Here is a 19,672-nt window from a genome sequence, read left to right as displayed (position 1 = left end):
TTTGGAGGAAACTGTCTTCCATTTCGGGGAGGACAAACAGACATCCGTGATGATGGGGGTCATGAAAAAGGTCTGTTGCGCCTGACGGTTTTGTTAAAAGTGTTATGGAATAACTAAGGACCCGTGAGAACACGGGGAAAAACCTTGTTTGAAGGGGGCATCCCTAAGCTTGTGCTGCATCATGATACAGTTCTGAATCTGAGAGATGATTGTGGGGAAGAAAGTATGTATATCTAAATTTGGTGTATGTCAAAACGTTTCTCATCACTCTTGTTTTTTTACCTAGTTCATCGGAGGTTAAAAAAAACAGCCCTCATATCGTGAACACCTCAAGAAGGCAGAAAAAAATTAGGTTTCTAAAACGCTTTTAAACGGCCTGACGTGCCCAGGAATTCTTGCACATAGTACATCTCCAATGATTTTATGATTCAATAGCATTTATTTTACTTGTTTCATTCCATAATACACTCAACTAGGAAACATCAAGATTGGTGATTCTCTCATATCACCTGCTTATATATGCAAGAAATTCATCCCAAACTATATGCAATCATCTTTAAAGTGGGATGGCGCTCTGGCAAAACCAAGTGCTAGGTCCCGGAACAAGGCTGACACAGCAATTGGATAGCATGTAGTATGGGGCAACAGCTCGAATGCAGCAGACATTCAGAATAGAATTACACTATTTCTCACTCCCATCAGCTCCTCACATGAACAGCAATTGGGGCTGCACATCCAGCCTGGAAATTACTTCTTCTGCCATGCAGAACACGGGGTTCACTGGCTTCAGCCTCTGGTCGCCCAGGAGAGAGAGCCCGGCCAGACCAAAAACCGTGTGGAAAGGGTCCACCTATAGGAGGAATCAACAAAGAGCTTTCCCAAGCTAGCCAAGCAACATCTCCCCAGCTGTCCCCAAACACTTTCCAAACCAATCAAATTGTTTGCCGGCTCAATCATGTTCAAAATGAATGATCTATACACATTGCATTGCAGATAAAGATTTCTCGTTTTATGATCTCAGACATGCGATTATTTTAATAGTTCCTGTGGAGAATTCTTTGCAGAAATTTAAAAACAAAAGGTCATATATTTTAAAACTTAAAGAAGCTATGCAACGATTTTAACGTTGAAATAATCGGCATCTTCTACTTTTGACATTGTTCACCCTGTCACAAATGGCAGAAAACACACCTCCTTCCTTCAAAATGTTGCAATTCTGTGGCGTAATCGCAGGGCAAAAATTAGAATATTTCCCTACCTGCAGCCACGAGCGGCGGCCGCGAGAAACACGCGGCATGACGTCAATGGGGGTCATGTAGAAAGAAAGCAAGTTGTGCGAATACTTGCTCGATAAAAGGTAACTTTTCTATAAATCTTGTCGTTCCAACATAAACATAAATGCGTCAAAACCCTGGTATCATCGACAAAACTTTTATTATACGGAGTTTTAGTGGTGCCATATATCCTAGGTCCACAAAACCGTCAGCTCTATCTGCTACCGTGAACAGCCGCCAGAAGCCGGAGGGGGAGGGGGACAGCGCCAACGGCCGGACCCGGGTGAGACTTTCCTCCTTTCACTATATTGTGTTTGCTGCGCCCGCCAGCACGTGGTCACGCGGTCGCGAGCGGACGAGTTCTCGCTGCTCACTGATGGCTCTAGAGAGAGAGCTTCACTGGAACCCCGCGCCACCCACATTGACGTCACAGCACACGTGATTCGGAAGATGGCGGAGGAGTTGAGAGGTGCCGAAAACCTCAATCTTTTTCCATTCTTAAAATAAAAACTAGGACATGCAGGCAAAAGCGATTTTTTGTTCTTTACTTCAGAAAGGTCGAGACACCAACTGCCAACTTATTTAAGCTAAGCACTGAAACTGTTGCACAGCTCCTTTAAATGATGAATTATGAATATTTAAGCATATGTTCTGTCTCATATTCTTTTTGGTTATTATTCGAGCAACCATTGCATCATCTTACTTTATGTTCAATTTGTTCTGTTTTGTATTCTTTTGGTCGAGTGCACGGAAGTTATGTATTCATTTCAGTGCATCATTCACTCATACAGTCGACTCTTGGTAATCCAAACTCGCTTTATTCAAATTTTTGGCTAGTTAAAAGCAGGGTCACGGTGTTGCAATTACATACGAGTGTATGGGAGAAAATGCTCAGTAATCCAAAGTTTAACCCCTGGGACCAGTTAATTTTTTTATCTTTTTACGTATTCGAGAAGTCTGGCAACTTTGTGAGCATAAAAAAGCCTCGCAATAATTCTGACAAAGCTTAAATCGTACCCGAGCACACTTACTCTCTTTTATCTACCGTGTGCGTGGATAGGGAAAAGGGAACGAGCGCGGTACGCGACTAAGTTGCCAGGCGGCCAAGCCAAGTCAAGCCAGTCTGACTTCGAGCAAGCACATCAATGCATGCTGTCGTTTCCACGGAAGTAATTACGACAGTAAGCGTGGCTGCAAGGCAGATACAACCAACAAACCTTGGTTTGAAGCATTACCCAGCCCTACGAGATGTTTTATTCATCAAATATATTGATGTCAACAAACGTGCCATGGTCCGTAGTCCGCTTTTGGACAGTGACATTGCGCAAGTGATTAGGCCTAGAAATGATCCCATTTGCTTTCCGTGCAGAGTGGCAGACTGTCGCCGACACAAAAACTGCTGGTTCGCCACAGACTGCAATTTTGTGCTTCCTTTGGCAAATAAACTGCTGAAAAATCCCTAAAGAAGGTTTGCAATTCGCAGAGTATTGTCACGAATGACAAGGTGAAACAAAGAATAACTGGGGAAACTGAAACATTCAATGGGGTGATCTTGTGCTTAAAAATAAAAAGGAAACAGAAGATAACAGCACAGCCTCGCGGGCGTCAAAGTCGACGTAAGAGCAGAGTTGAACGCTGGGGCGAGACCGACTCCGGTTTGCCACGCGGAGCCCCTTTTGTACACGCGTGGGCTTCTGGAACATTCGGCGTGTGGCGCATGGAACACCCTTTTCTGCATTCTCCTTGATGCTTAGGTAATTTTGCAATAGGACACTCAGTAGATTAGTTATCAATAGGCACCATTTTCAAGATCAGTAGACTCTCAGGTAGATAATAAAGGTTTTTCAAAGATTCGTCGCTGTGCGACCCGCATCTGCCATGTCTACGCCCACACCACCCTCTCTTTGTCGTCGTTCCAAGTGCTTGCATGCCTAGTTTCCTTTCCTTCCGCCCTCCTAGGGTAGCAATCTCGTCGCGCGTGTCTAGTTTCCTCCAGATCCTCGGGGCGGGTCTGTGTCGTGTGCTACACAGTTTCGCTGGTCATGCACCTTCACAGAGTGGAATGGCTCATAATTTTTTAATTCAAATCCCAAACTGGGAGAATAAGGTCACAGGGATCTGCACCCTCCACTGCTTTAGGTGACACTACCTCCTCTTAGAAGTCAATGGAAGAATAGCAAACATAAAATATTAACACAGCATTTTGTAGTTAAATACAGTGGTTTGTGCTTGGCAGTGATCAATCTTGATGTGCTAGACATTATTAAGGCATGCAACGAACGGTGCTAAGCTCTGCAAGTGGCCTATGAACTGCCAGTGACAAGATTCATCTTGTAAACATACCATGTCACCTGGTCGGTCACCGAAACCCCCCGTTTCTTCATCTTGAGATGCAAGGATAAACGTCTCCAACTTTTCCTGAAAATATTGTTTACGAAATGTCTTCTCTGGCTGTTGACGTATCATGCTAGTTTCCCAGCAACAGTAAAAGCAACAAGACACATAATTTCGAACAATTGCTTCTCAATGAAGTTCAAAAACTATGCAACAGTTCAGATTACATTGTCATACTATACTATTTTTCTTTACCACAGACTGAAAAGGATTGACGAATGATAAGCACATAACAAAAGGGGCTGTTGCAGTGTAGATGCGATAAAACTTTTTGTTCGGTCAGCACAAAATTTTTATCTTCTTTGTTCTATATATCCTTTTCAACCATTCACTCATGCTTGCCATCAAACTTGTTGCAGGCTGTCAAGACACCTGTCCAATGCAAGTGCCACGTGATATTTTGTTAGTACCATTTTCAGCAACTGAGAGGCAAATATATGCATCAGCTCTCAAGAAGCACTGAATGTTGCATCTATATTGCACTGTCTTTTAGCCCTACCTTGTCTATCCAATGCAACCTCCCGATAATCTTGAGGGATGCCAAGACCCACCAGGAATAGCAGACATCAGGAAGCTTTTCTGGACGACCTAGATAAGAAAAAATAAACACTCATGAAATCACTTCGCAAGGCTCAATAGATCTTTCATTTCTATGTTGCAATTGACTTCAGGGGGCCATGGCATTTGCTCTTTGCCAAATTATGCTGAAACAGAGTACAGAGGTCTGCTCTCAAGGCCTCTTGTCTTTGTAAAGTTACCTACAAAATGTTACAAGAATGAATGAACAAAATGGATTACCATTGAGCCCACCGGAAGGTAACTGTCTCTCACACAGCCACCAGCCCAGGAGGTCTGCATTGATGTGGTGAAGTCTGCCCAATATGGAAAGAGTCCCAAGGCAACAGTAGATCTGATTGGGGGAAGAGAAACAGCAGTGTCCAAAATACACAATCTCATTCCTCAAATTCATTCAAGAATCAGTGCCCAATAAGGAACCAAAGTTTGCTTGGTCAGTCCTTAGTATTCTACCACGGGCATTAACAAAAATGGCTGCCTGTTTGGCCACTTTGCCAAACACGATGAAATGCGGTAGCTTTACAGGAACATTGCTAGTGAAAACAACTAGAAAAGGAAATGGTACGGTGATGAAAGGGTTGTAATATGCCGTACACACATTGAGGACATCAAGGATGGCGGCTAGGACGACGTCTAGGATGCCCTTAAGGACGTCTAGGATGATGTTGAGGACAGTGTCAAGGGCGACATCTAGGAAGATATCGAGAACGACAACAAGCATGGCATCTAGAAAGACGCCTAGGACCATCTCAAGGTTGGCGTCGAGGGCGACGTCGAGGACAACCTATAGGACGACGTCTTAGAGGACGACGTCAAGGATGACGTCTAGGACGACCTCTAAGACGACATCAAAAACGACATCTAGGACGATGTCGAGGAAAGCGTAAAGGACGACCTCGAAAACACCGTCGAGGATGACGTCCAAGACGTCAAGTAGCGTCATGTCAGCAAACGGCGTTACGCAACCGGCACTTAAGAGCTTACGCAACCGGAGCTTAGGCTTCAGCCAGCGTCGCTTCAGCCACAGGCATTGATTTTAAGTGACCTTGATAATGTGACCTTGAGCGGTGTTGGGACTATAAAGCTACCGCTTTAAAATAAGCTTTGAAGAGAAATCACAATTCTATGTCCAGATGTCCCTTTCTTGAGGGGCCATCAACTATATCTATCACTTGCATTGTACGATTATATCCTGAATGATGAGTAACAACACAGAATTCATTTCGGTACACAGACTGAAGTCATCCAACTCCATGCCGATGCCAGCGTTTGCCTGGATGGCTTACCTGTCCCGAGTGAGTCTCGGAGCCTGGCTTGCAGCCAAAACCGCCATCAAAGTTCATGCAGGAAAGCACGAAATCGACTGCCTTCTCCACATTGATGGCATGCAGCTTGTTCTGTAGAGGCAGTAAAGTCAAAAAGTCAAATTTGGGCATTTTACACGTGCCAAATTAATGACGAGCATCTGGCACGCCCCAGCGGAGGATTGAATTTTAATTTCGACCACATGGGGATCTTGTGACATGCAACCGAAACTTGGTTACACAGCGCCTTCTCTGCAATAAGCCTCCGACAGATTGCGGGCACCTCGGCCGAGATATGACCTTGCCACCTGGGGATCCATAGGCCGGCACTTTGCCTCGGAGCCACCGAGTCAGCAAAGCCTAAATGCCATTAAGACAGTTGCGGTATTAATGACCCCAAAAATGCAAAAGGGAGGTGCAACAATATGGGGACTGAATGTTCTTGCTTTACACAAGCATACTGGCATTAATGTGACCTAATTATGCTCGCAAGCAACGCCACTGAAGGATAAAAGCGGACTATTTCTTTCATTTTCTCCATTATAAAGTTTGATGGTGCAGTCACAGGGATAGCAATGCTGACATAGTTGTGGGGTTTACCCTTTTGGCGACAATAGTTGAACGTGGCTCATGGATCGAACACGAGCATTCCATGAGCACTCAACTTAGGCTCCTGACAATCGATGCCTTGAGAAATATTTTAGTGGTTTGTGTCCGAACGTTGCAATGACAAGAATTGCCATGCTCTCACAATGTCTTGACCGCAGCACGTGCTCTGTGCTTTGCCAACTCCGGTGCACGACAGTCATGAACACTGACGGCACAAAAACGGCATCAGAAGGACAATACTATTGCATGGGATAATTACAACGCGTCTGCTAAGGAATATAAAAGAGAAGTGAAAAGTGCAAAGAACAAATTTTTTAACTTCGACCTTCTTAACATTTTGAAGAATAAGCCTAATAAGTTCTGGGAGATCATTCATCCTAAAGAGCATAAATCCATCCACCTGACTAATATGAATGGAACTCCCGCGTCTGATAGCGAAAGCGCCTCACTAATAAATACCTACTTTAGCTCAGTATTTACACTAGAAAACAATGACAATATTCCTCTCCTAAATCACCTTTCTCATTCTGCTATGCCTTCAATCGAAATAACATATTAGGGTATAGTGAAAGCGATAGAAAATCTCAAAAATTCTGCCAGCTCCGGTGATGACCAAATAAATTCTAAATTGCTGAAAAACACAAAACATATCTCATCCCAAATTTTAACCCTTATTTTTCAACAGTCACTTGATGTCGGCAAGCTTACGTCTGGTTGGAAAATTGGTAGAGTCATCCCTATTTTTAAAAGTGGGGATCGTAATGTTGTATCGAACTATCGCCCGATATCTCTCACCAGCATCTCATGTAAATTACTAGAGCACGTCATTTTCTCTTCTACCATGAAATATCTGGAAAATTACAATCTGCTTTTTAAAAATCAGCATGGTTTTCGTAAGACATATTCGTGTGATACCCAGCTAATACATTTCATTCATGAGCTTCACAGTAACCTTGACAACAGATTACAGACCGATGTCATTTTCATAGACTTTTCTGAAGCGTTCGATAAAGTTCCCCACCAACGTCTGCTACAAAAACTAACCCAACTGCGTATTCATAATTCAGTAATCACTTGGATCAAAAATTTCCTATCCGATCGTACACAATATACTGTTGTAAACAAGTCCCGTTCACCTCTTTCTCGTGCAACATCCGGCGTACCCCAAGGTATTGTTCTCGGCCCCTTGCTGTTTTTAATATACGTTAGCGACCTTCCTGCTAACCTAACATCTGAAATTCGCCTCTTTGCTGACGATTGTGCTCTATACAGAATGATAAGTAATAATAATGATCACCTACTCTTACAGGCTGACTTACTAATAATAGAAGAATGGTGTCAAACATGGCAAATGACAGTTAATGTAAATAAAACGAAACTAGTGTCTTTCACCAGATCACAGTCCCCATCACCCTTTTCATATCAACTCAACGACACAATAATTGACCCCTGTACATCTCATAAATACCTCGGCGTTCATTTAACCTGTGGTCTATCTTGGGCAACTCACATTAATTTTATTTTATCTAAGGCTAATTCATCATTAGGATATCTTCGGCGCAACCTCAAACTGGCCTCACCTGAAATTAAACAATTATCATACATAACATTTGTTAGATCTCGTCTAGAGTATGCGTCTTCTGTATGGTCCCCATGGCAGCATTACCTAGTTATGAAATTAGAGGCAATTCAAAACCGAGCTTTAAGGTTCATTTTCTCAGACTACTCTCGTTTCACTAGCGTAACAGGCCTAAGAAGCAAAGCTAACCTTCACGCACTCTCATTTAAGCGCGTTCTTTTTCGACTAACCCTGTTTCATAAATTATACTATAACAATGCCTCTATTAGAGCATCCCTTTTCCTTCCACCCCACAGCATATCTCTCCGCCATGATAACTCCCGCAAAGTTCGCCCGATTTTTAGTTCAACTGTATCATTTTTGTAATTCCTATCTGCCCATGACAATCAAGGACTGGAATAAATTGCCCGATAGCGCTGTAACCGAGACTAACCCTGATAGATTTGCCGAAGAACTGATCAATTACCTGGAACTTACAAACATGTCTATCTGCTAATTTTTTTTTTCTTCCTTTTTGTGTTCACAGTGCATACCATTAAAATATTAATAATATTGTGTAATGTTGATAACTACTGGTAGTTTGTTGTTCTTTGATTCATCTGTATTGCTGACTTCCTCTCTGTGAGTGTTAATTTAGTTTAAACAATGATTATTAGTGTGTTATTGACCCCCCTTGTATAATGCCCTAACGGGCCCTCAAGGAATAATAAATGAATGAATGAATCAGATCACGTGGCCGCTTGTTCTGGGTGCAAGTTGAGGGGTGAATGCTGTTCTAGGTATTAATTGAAAGTACAAAAATTGATGCACTGCCCTTTTGGGGCTATTCCAGAATCACACTAAATTCAGAAAGCTACATATACTAAAATTTAAGATAATAAGAGCCTCTGAATTCACAGCCATGTATCAGGTTCCTTCAGGTAGGATGACGACCAGCTTGCTTCTGCCTTGACACCAGAGTGAACTTTTTAATTTTTATAGGCAATAGAAGAACCAATGGCAAGAAATTTGTAAAAGCTACAGAACCCATAGTTTCCCTTTATTCAGCTTAACTTCGTGACTACAACCTGAATAATTTATTGTGCTGAAATACTTAGAAGTTCCAACACCTGTTGTCAGGACAAGACAGACACGTCGTTGACAAGAACTATTGCAGCCAGGACATCAATCTTTCTGGCTGAAGGAAATGCAAGGGACTAAGGAGGAAGAACAAGTAACCGAACCAGGCTTGGCAATTATTATAAGGACCCAGGGCTTCATACACTAAATGTCAATAACATATGCATACACTTTAAGTGAAAATTCCAAGCGGCTGATAAAACCCGTTTGCTCTACCGACGTCTAACCCCTGGTTGGCTCAGTTGGTAGAGCGCACCACTGGAAATGGAGAGGTCCTGGGTTCGATACCCGGACCACGCGGATTTTTTCGGTCGCACACCAGTAACCTAGCTGTGTTTAGAGATTTGTGTTTGTCCTTTGTCCCTCTTGTTCCCCTTCTCCAGGGATTATTTTCGTCATTCCAAAAGTGTTCTTTTAATGTTGCATTGTTACATTAAAACATTGCAACTAAAAAAACAACAAAAGCATTGAATTGCAGGTCGAAAAGCAACAATTCAAAATTAAAGGGAAGCTATGGAGGTTCTTGAAAAAAATTAGAAGTTAATTCTGATGTATTTTCACCAAGTGAACCCGAATACCCAAACCATTTGCTGCGTAAGTAGTGTTAAACGCGAGAAAACGCGAAAGACAGTCGCTGTATGTGACGTCGTGTACGAATCTTTTGGCGGCCCAAGGCTAGGGAGGCGGGGATTCAGCCCTATTTTGAAAGTGCTCTTATGGCTCTTCGGCGCGTCGCATTGAAACATAATTGTGATATCTGTTATTCTAAAGGCCAAATAAATGCAATACAAGTGTTTTTTCTCAAATGCAGAAGTGCCCCATCTTCCCTGTAAGTGTCTCCAGCAATGCCACCTTGCACGTGTTGAGGGGGACCATGAAACAATTTTATAACTAAGTCTATATTGGTAGAGACGAATCCTCAACTCTTACAATAAAAGAGGTGTGCGTTAGTCCTAGTCGCACGCTAGCTGTTGCATAAAGCACCGAAGAAAATTGAATAATACTAAAACCTACTCAACTTGCACACCAGGAGAAGCGGTGATGATGTGTTCCTCCACTGATTCATGTTTCCAACATTCATTGCAGTCGTTCACCTCAATAGAAAAAGTCTAAGCTGTAATGTACTCTGAACATTGTTAGGGTTTGGTGATATTTGTCACACAATGATTGGTCATGAACTCAAGTCCAAATATATAGGATGTTCGAAATAACCAGGCTTGATCTAAAATGGGCCGTAAAAATCAGCACCTGCACGTAGCACTCCAAACTTTTCGTCAAAGGTGTATTGCACGGGTCAGTTTTATCTTCTAAAATTACAAAGCTTCGCTTCCTTTCTGTAAAAATATAGGTCCAGAAATCTTGCCAGAGTCAAAGGTGGACGGCAACGCAGACGACCAAGTCAAGTAGCGAGGCACGTTTGGCGCACGTATTGGTAGGTGGCGCCTCCACCTTGTCGAGACTGCTCGCGACGATTGTGGTCTATTAAAATGAACATACTAATTTCGTAATGTTCCCTTTGGTTTCAAAAATAAATGCAAACAGTAAAAGCAAAACTTGAAGTAAAAAGAATGTACAAAAAGGCGGTTGCATAACGATGGTGCTCTTGCTGCCGACGTATTTCGTCTGTGTGTCGTCTGCTTTCTTTTGCTGGTCAGCTACACTTTTTGACACTGCTCCCGACGCCGTCTATCAATACGTGCACCCAAACAAGGCCCCCCACTCAACTCGATCATCTGCGTTGCCGTCCGCTGTTGACCCTGGCAAGTTTTTTGGCCCTATTTTTTACAAAAAGAGAGCTACGCTTTGTAACTTTACAAGATAAAAATGCCCTGTGAAATACACCTTTGACGAAAAGTTTAGATTGCTATGCGCAAGTGCCAATTTTTACGGCCCATTTAAGGTTGAGCCTGGCTATTTCGAACACCCTATATTTCTGACATATCCCTTGTACCAAGAGCAAGATGAGCTATGATGCAATTAGTAAATAGCCCTGTGTGGTACTACAGAGACAAAAAACAGCTCGCTCGTAGCTTTAAGAATGTGCAGCAGGACTCACCCTTATTAGGTTGTCTGCTGCTATCAAACACGACCATAGCTAATATGCTAAAGTGAATAAATGATGTAAAGGTTCAAGAGAAGCACCTCAGCAGATCACAATGGAAGCTCTCGAGAAGTGCTCTCACCAGTAAAGAAAGACAAGCCACAGCACAGAATGAGAAGCGGGTGTCAACCTCCCCTGCAAAGAGGAACAAGACAGTGTAATTGAAATACAGAACATTAAACACTATTTCAGTATTCTAGAAAGAAAAACATTGACAAATGCTTGTCTGCTTTGAATAAATGAAATACAGAACATTAAACACTATTTCAGTATTCTAGAAAGAAAAACATTGACAAATGCTTGTCTGCTTTGAATAAATGAAATACAGAACATTAAACACTATTTCAGTATTCTAGAAAGAAAAAAACATTGACAAATGCTTGTCTGCTTTGAAAAGCTTACCCCATTTATCCCCGTAGAAGCTGCCATCATCCTGCTGAAGCTCTTTAACGTAACTAACGGTTTTGTCAATGTCAATTGCATCCAATGCATCGAATGTTGCCAGTATCTGAAAAGGGCAATAACAATACATTAATGAGATATGGTACATCAATCATGGATGTAAACTACCAAACCCGTACATGCACGAAGAAGGAGGAGGAGGAGGAGGAGATGATGATGATGATATTTATTTTATATGTCCACAAAGAGCTCATGGCCTTCTGCGTTGTGCACAATGAATAAATAACTCTAATAGAAGCACAAATATCCAACTCTCCCTACATAAATAATATATCTTCAAGATTATGGCAAAATGCTGCTACTTCACAAAACAGTTCAGGGTGGGGACAATCACACTTGTTAAATTCAAGTTGGAATCTTGTAATAAAAAATAAAGCAAAAAGCGCATGTGGTTAGAAAGCACCGTGATTACAGCTAGTATGTGACAGGATGTGAAAATAAGTGGATTTAACGAGACGGGAATTGACAATTCTGTTAACAACCTCCTACAAAAACAAAACCTCTTGATAACACCATTTACCAAATGAAGAGCATAACACAAGCTTTTTAGTAACGCATTGTAACTGTAAAAGAAGTTGAAATAAGAGGGCACAATTTGACTTCAGGTACTTCTTCGTGCGGTCACCAGAAAAATACTCTTCCACTGCCAGAAACCTCAATTAGTAGAAATGCCACAGAACATACATCTTGCCTAGGTTGCTACTAAAAGCTGCCCAAGAACCAACCACATCCTGTGCGTCGAGCTTGGATGACACCTCACCTGTATAGCGCTGAGTGTATACAGGAGGTGTGGATCGTGGTGGACGCTGGCTCCAAAGCCTCCGCACGAGTACTGACACTGCTTCACAAAGTCTATGATCTCGGCCTTGTTGAAGGCGTCTAGGGCCCCCATCAGGTCCATGGCTGTCATCCCCCAGTAGATGCCACTCATGCGGAGGTGCTCGGTGATGCAGTACTCCTGCAGCAGCAGGCATGAAAAGTTTGTACGAGAGTATGTACTAAAAGTAACAGCAACACCGCTGATGCAGCAGGACAGCCTCGTACAGATCTGGCGTTCACAAAGTGGTGAGATGGGAACTTTGCTTTTAACGCAGGAAGTGTTATGGCTGGCACCTAACCATATCCAAAAATTGGAGCTTTGATCCAAGCTGGTAATTGAAGAGAAATCGGGTTTTGAAGAAATTATTCAAAAATTTAGGTTTTTCATGTTATATTTAACATGAAAAACGAGGACTCTCCTACCAGTTCCAACACCTGTAACGTCAGCTACACCCTGTCGGTCCATTGAAACCACTGTGACGTAGATACAGCTCCCCCAAAGCTTTGCTTTTGTCACCAGTGTGGATTATCTTCGGCCCCGAAGTTGATACAAAGGAGCCATCTTCCCTCTTTGCTCGGCCAGATGGAAGAGTTAATGGGGTACCAAATCCATTTACTCTCGAACCAATATTTCTGGAAAAGGTGGACCAATGATGACAAACATTGTATTCAACTAAAATACATAGCTTTTTTTTTTTTTTTTTTTGCAATTAATTAATAAAGTACACAAATTAGAATATGATACAAGAGCTCATTTGGGCTTTTCAAATTTTTATAAATCCTCGTTGCTTACTAACAGAATTATCTGCCATGCACAGCATTTCTTTCCCCATCCTAGGCCCTGTCTGGTCTCAATATCACAACAATATCAGTTCAGTTCGACAGGACTAAAATATCAGCAAAGTTTGAGAGTAATTTCTCATCCTTTTTCTTTCCACCTTTTTTTTTCTTCTTTCACTGGTTGAAATAAAAAGAGAAGGACAACGGATACTTCACAATGGGCATCAAAGCAACATTTGGGGGCTTGATCCGCATCACTGAACTTCACTGAAGCCAACAGAAATTAGGTTAGTTCCCTCTTTGTTTTCTAGAAACTAGTTTCGGAGTAGAGCAATTTGGAAAATGGTAAAAATCAATTTCCAAGTTCGGGGAAAATTCAAATTTCACTAGATTTTAAAGAAACGTGTTTGTCTCCCAATATCGAGAAATATTGGGTTTTACCTGAAAGGTGACAAGCAAAAACAACAGCAAAGAAGCTCTGTTTCAGTGTGGCAAGTTTTCCTGTGCCATCAAGTCTGCCTCCCAGAATGTTTTTTTGCTCCACTCCTACTTAGCGCCCCGGGACCATGTGATCCGCACATGACAGGCATTCTTTTGCATTAGCAAATGGAAGTGTGACTGTAGCAATTACTGCCGGGGGCCCACAAAAGCGTTGGGAGTCAAAACACAATAAAATCTGGCTACACTTCTGCAAGAATTGTCAATGAGGGTGCACAATAAAGATGTCCAAGTAAGAGTACATTTTGGCCTCAGGCTTCCTTTATTTTAGATGTTTTATTTACATAAACATTTTGTTTATATAAAGAAACATTTGAAATATTTATATTGATGCAGAGGGTCGCAATATTTAACCAAAATTCCGAAAAGCTTCAAGAATTATGTATGTCAATTACAAGAGATAGGATGCCATTCTTTTTGTTCTTTCTCCACATTTCCTCGATTTTGGGTTTCCTAGATGATAAAAATTACTCCCAAGAAATTCAGAGCATGTCACTAAGTTTCATTACACTAAATAAGCTCTTTTGCAAACATAAGCTCATTTTCATTTTATTTTTAATTCGTTCACATTTCATTTGTTGAATCTGAACATTAAGAATTCCCTTTGCCTTTTATCAAGAGGCCTCGATTGAGTCATGTATAGTAGTCAATATTGGCTGGAGAGCTATGCAAGGTCTCACATAGTCATCCTTCTTGGTGCCATAGCTAGCAAGGTACTCCTTGTGCTTGGGCAAGACCAGCTCTGCCACAGGCGACTTCGGGAGGTGCACATCCTTCACCAACATAGCCTGCATGAAATATAAAGCACAACGAAGTCACCAGTGAGGAAACACTAGAGATGTGCTGCCTCCATGCGTCCTTCACTGTGCACCATAGGTGTGCATGCCACCAGCATTAGCAACCTTCCATGGTATTCCTTGTACCAGGGGCACATACAGAAAGGAGGGAGAAGGCTGAAGCTTCTCTTTGAGATGTAGTTGACCAGTAGAATCGGAACAGAGAGGGTGCCCCCCAGACATTTAAAAAATTTGAAGTAAACAATAAGGGGGAGAAAACAGAAAGACCCCCCTCCCTCCTTCCCTGTGCCCACAATTTGACAGAGACTTATTGAGGCTGCACGTCTGAATATCTCCAGATGGTAGAAATTAATCCTCAGTCCTCCGCTGGGGCGTGCCAGATGCCAGTCATTGGTTTGGCACGTAAAACCACCAAGTTTGAATTTTGATTTTCAATCTCCCGAATAGTTCCGACTTCTCTGTAGTCAACCATACATGCATGGTGCCCTTCTTCAAACCTGCACCCCTCCTCTCCACCTCAACACTCCACCCCCTAAAAAAGAATTGGTCTATGCCATTGCATTGCCACTGCACAGTCTCTGACATAGTACATGCTCTACTGCAAACAACCAGCAGTGAGCAAGCAGTCACAGAAATATGGAGAAATCAGATTACTGTTTAACCATATTGCCTGTACACTGAACTATAATTTTGTCGAAACTCGTTTCGTGGACAACTTTTCATGGACATACGTTTCGTCGACATGAACATTTCAACAACACTTGTTACGCGAATTGCACGCTGTAGGGACATTTCGTCACGCGTGTATCACTGGGGTGCGTGTGCGCAGCGACAGTCTGCAGCGGCTCATTACAAAAATGTTAACCCACCCGACCGACCCGTACACGTCGCTTTGCGGCGACAGTCTCGTGCAGCTTATTAAAGAAAAAGGCTAATCTAAGCTGCCAATAAAACATCATTCAATGAACTGATTGCCACCACCAAAAGTGTACGAGGAGTAGTTTTAGCTAATGTGTGTGTTTGATACAACAAAATGCATACTAGGGTCAGCTGTGTCAACTATGATGTGAAACAGAGCAGTGTATAGAGAGAGTTTGGTCAATGGAAGGTGCAGGCAGAGCCAGGGCGTGCACCAGGCGCAGAAACAGGGCTTGACATGCTCTCTTGGCCAACCAGAAGCCAAAAAAAATCCCCTAGTGGCAGTAGCGAGAAACAGTTTTAATCACTGGTATCTAATATTAATTAGCACATAAGATTTAAATGTAGTAACCCTTCCTGGTTGAAAGTAGGGTGCATATGTGATGTTTTAATTATGATGATGCAGAAAGATGTAAGAAACAAAGGTGTCGCTCGAACTCTGTTTTGCTAGGAGAGAGTGTGACCGCTCGGACGACAGGTTTCCGGCCCTCGGTGCCTGCCGTACGGATTATGTCGATCATTCCACCAGTTGCACTCTTCCACCATGATCTTGGATGACCGTGATTGAAACATCACGTGTACTATATTTTCAGTGACCAAGAGTTACTCCGACGCACTTATTAATCTCGTTCCTCGTGACCACCGCCAGGGTATTATATCCAGCTTCTGGTTGGCCACATTCGAATTTGCAAAGACGCCCTGGAACACGCCCAGCCCGCTTTCGGCCAATGACGCCTCCTCATTTGTCTCCTATACTTCCCAATGAATGACCAAACTCTCTACATATATGGCTGTTGTGAACCACAGTGGTGCGGTTCACACTGTAGTTCACACAGCTGATCTCTGGTGTGGGGTGGTGTGGTAGACACTGAATAAGAGGTGCTGACTGCTAATCTCAACACACATAGAGGGGAGATAACGTAACAGATGAGGAAGTGCAGTGGATGAGCAATGTAACCATTTTTCCCGCCAGGTATCTTTACTTACGCGAATGTTCCCAGAAGAAACATCCGCGGCCCGTTGGGAAGCAAGTTCAATGGTGTGAAAATAATACTGCGCATGCAGCACGCTCTCAGCAGCACACAATGACAGTACGTACAGTCCAGTCGGGAGCAAAAGTTTGCGGGGCACGGGAGCGCGTGCCGAAATGACTCGCCGCGCCGTCCGACGGCGCACCGTCGCATTAAGAAGACGCGCTTTGCGCATGCGCGCCTTTCGTGCTCAGAATCATGTCTCTTTCGCTCGTTTCTTTCCGACGCGCTCCTGATAACATGAGTCGGCGCTAGGGGCGCGAGTTAGCGCTTCGCTGGCTGTCATGCTGCGCGTCTGCTGCAGCCTCCTCAGCCGCCGTGCTTTGTCACGGAACTCGCGGGGGGAGGGGGGAGTAGCCAGGCGCTCTGTCACTCAGCGCGGCTGCTGAGGCAGGTGAAGAGGACGCGAGGCATGACAGGCAGCGAAACGGCAACTTGCGCTCCTGGCGCCGACTCCGGTTATCAGGAGTAAGTCGGGCAGAAATGAGCGAAAGAGACATGACCACATGACTGCCAGCGCGAAGGGCACGCACGCGCAAAGCGCGGCTTTTTAATCCGGCGGCGCGCCGCTGCACGGCGCGGCGATGCATTTCGGCATGCGCTGCCGTGCCCCGCAAACTTTTGCTCCCGACTGTACAGTATGCGAAAGTACCGTACTACCAAGCGCAGTAAAAACACCATTGGAATCTCTCTTTTACATATGCTTCCAATCCCAGACATGCAGAAGGCCTTAGTAATTGAGACACGCGTCTCCGTGCCTCAACAGTGACAAGCTCACCGGAATAACGATCCCACTATGAATTGAAATCTACGAAACGAGAGAACAAACGAGGAGCTGCTGGGACGGCTCGATGCCATACAGAAACACGGCACAGTTTCAGCATGTAAATACGAGCCTCACCATGTTACCGAGGTTCCACGGGCGCGGGTCGAGAGCAAGTGCTTAGTGAAGTTCACTTCGTTTTACGTAATGTCATCCTAGAGCAAATTCACCGAGAAAACTCGAGTACAGGGAGCACGACGGTGAGCAGCGAACAACCAACGACCATGCCACCGTCAGCCACCGGCAGATACTGAGTAGTTGTTATGAAAGTCGAAAGATGTCGCCGATGTCGGCGCCATTGACTATACTCCGTTTCAAACATAGCGTGCAACGTAGTCAAAGCTAGCGCGCCGGTTTGCACAGCCGACCGCGACTACGTTCGCTCCACAAAAAAGTGCGGCCCCAGAAAAAAAAAATAATAATAAAAAAGGCGAAAAGTGTACATTTTTGTAGCTAGTAACTAATAGTAGCGTTATGATTTCGAGGGAACACTGATTCTTTTTCAATGAAAAGGAAAAGACAATGTAAACTACTCCAAATTATTTTTCCGTTTTCGTTCGTGCGGCACTCGCACACGCTTCGGGTTTTCGGGTTGTGCGGCTGCTCCTGCCTCGCCGGCTCTCGCCGGTTTCGTGAAGATGGCGTCTTACGCGGGAAGCTTTCTTTTCCTGCTCGGATATTTTCGAAGATTCGTTGTGTGAAGATCTCGCAAAAGTGCAAGCAGGTGATCGCCAACGTGTACGCGAGTTCAAGAACGTGTTTCCCGGAGACGTCGGTCCGTGAGGTCCTGGAGACGGTCAGCAACGACACCGGAGTGTCTGGCAAGGTGGCGTTCCCGAAGCGAAGACCTCGCAACGTGAAAGTTCCGAGCAGTGTTGTGAACTGCCACCTGTTATTTCTGGCGTTGAAATCGGCCTTATGGCTTCAAAGTGAAACAAGCCTCAAGAAGGAACTGTGTCGGTGATGAATCGTGCCTACGGCTCCGTCTGCTTGCGGGACCTTACAGCAGGCGGTGCCCGTGATTGCATTCCGAAGCGTCTGGGTTCTTCTGCCTGCGGGACCGTAACCTTGGTCGGCTCCGTCTGCCTGAGGCACCTTAACCTTGGTCGGCTAAGTAAACGACGCACATGCCCGTGCCTGTATTCCGAGGCCCCTGCTTTCCTCGAAAAGGAAACAACACTCGATCCTGATCTCGAGTGCCGTGTGTTGTATACGCGTCTATTGTGAATCACTCCCGGTTATGGGGGCGCCGGCACCAGAGCACCGAGATACTGCCGTCTGGATGACTTCCATACACCGGCGAGTATTCCGACTCTGAAGGAAACTTCCATGAAGTCACATCACGTGAGGGAATGCCAAGCCGTCTGATCAATGGCAGTGCGGTCCCCTAATCACAGTATTCGTTATATAAAAGACCGTCCACCACACTCTCAAGGTACTCTCTGATTTTCACGCTACCATGTAAATAAACGGTTTTAAATAGAGACGCCCTGGATCTCGACCGTTCTTCCGTTTTGACGAGGCCGGCGCAAGTTCAAGCGGAACACTAGCCCCTAGTCTACCTTCTTATAAATAAAAATCAACAAAAAAAAAGGAATTTAAATATGCTCTTCCGCAATACGCACAATCTTTCACAAATAATAGGTCGAGGAAAAAAGAAAAAAAAACTTTTGCGCCCTAAGTGGATTCGAACCACCGCCAACGAGATTGCGGCATCGCCAGAGCAGCGCCTTGTACCGCTCGTCCACGAAATCTCGCGGAGTAACACATTTTTTTGTGTTTTTTCATGCGCACTACTTCAGTAGCTTTCCCAGCGTTGCACGCGATGTTTGAAACGGAGTATAGGGAGGCTCCATTGACTACCATTGACGTCGCTGCTTGGCGCTTGGAGACCACCACGCTGGCTAGGTAGCGCTGATTATTACCCAATTCGTAAAAGCTAACATAGAAAATGTTTAAAAATTTTGCCATCATCATCGTCAAAAAATTGTGCGTGGTGTTCAATGAATCGGTCGCGTTGGTTAACTTGTGTGATTAAAGCCCCTCGATATGTTTTCGTTTGTCTTTGCAAGTAGCGCCAAATGCGCGAGCGCACGTGGCCCAGGTCTCGAGCGGCCCTTGGAAGCAAATGGCGGCGCAGCACTGAAATGAGCGGCCCTTGGAAGCGAATGGCGGCGGAGCACCCGCTCGCGGCACGTGTCTTGCGCATTTCCACAACAATGGTTGGCGGTACTTGTGAAAACACCTTTATCAAGGGGCTTTATGTGTGATCAGTAGGATTTCTACCAGTGTTGCCAGGTCTACTGATTTATCAGTAGATCTACTGATTTCGTTCCGGGTCTACTGATTCACTGAAAAACAAGAAAATCTACTGACTTTTTCTAGTAAACATATTAAAAATTTATTATATGACCCCTTCAGTTCCCAGTGTCGCCTATCAAAGGAAACTCATAATGTCCCAGAATTAAAAACGAAGCACTGGCTAGATGGCCCAGAAGCCCGTCCTTTTCGAGTGACGTAGCCGTATATTCATCTATCTATTCACCCAGAGCAGGTTCGGCAGGTTCGACGGTGACATCCGGGCGAGA

At 44.1% G+C, this 19,672-nt stretch overlaps 1 protein-coding gene across 1 annotated transcript; it reads right to left on the bottom strand.

The window, feature by feature from the left end:
- Positions 1-419: 419 nt before the first annotated feature.
- Positions 420-17,395, bottom strand: LOC8035101 (geranylgeranyl transferase type-2 subunit beta). Its single transcript, XM_040215428.3, has 10 exons — positions 17,163-17,395; positions 14,196-14,303; positions 12,179-12,376; positions 11,359-11,464; positions 11,039-11,091; positions 5,531-5,641; positions 4,467-4,578; positions 4,168-4,256; positions 3,618-3,692; positions 420-850 (listed from the first exon to the last, which is right to left on the bottom strand). Exons 1-10 carry the CDS (start codon positions 17,163-17,165, stop codon positions 707-709), a joined length of 999 nt encoding a protein of 332 aa, XP_040071362.1. The 5' UTR covers positions 17,166-17,395; the 3' UTR covers positions 420-706.
- Positions 17,396-19,672: the final 2,277 nt, after the last annotated feature.

Source organism: Ixodes scapularis, unplaced genomic scaffold (genome assembly GCF_016920785.2).
Source record: "Ixodes scapularis isolate PalLabHiFi unplaced genomic scaffold, ASM1692078v2 PGA_scaffold3__209_contigs__length_174095766, whole genome shotgun sequence".
NCBI lineage: Eukaryota > Metazoa > Arthropoda > Arachnida > Ixodida > Ixodidae > Ixodes > Ixodes scapularis.
Note: the sequence above shows the minus strand (reverse complement) of the source record. Positions and strands in the feature narration are given on the sequence as shown.

What these genes read in the sequence shown, in the direction of transcription:
- LOC8035101 (XM_040215428.3), bottom strand. An exon ending in ACCTTCCGGTGGGCTCAATG is followed by an intron (nt 4,257 to 4,466) that starts GTAATCCATTTT and finishes TTTCTTATCTAG; the next exon opens with GTCGTCCAGAAAAGCTTCCT. An exon ending in GGTTGCATTGGATAGACAAG is followed by an intron (nt 3,693 to 4,167) that starts GTAGGGCTAAAA and finishes CAATATTTTCAG; the next exon opens with GAAAAGTTGGAGACGTTTAT.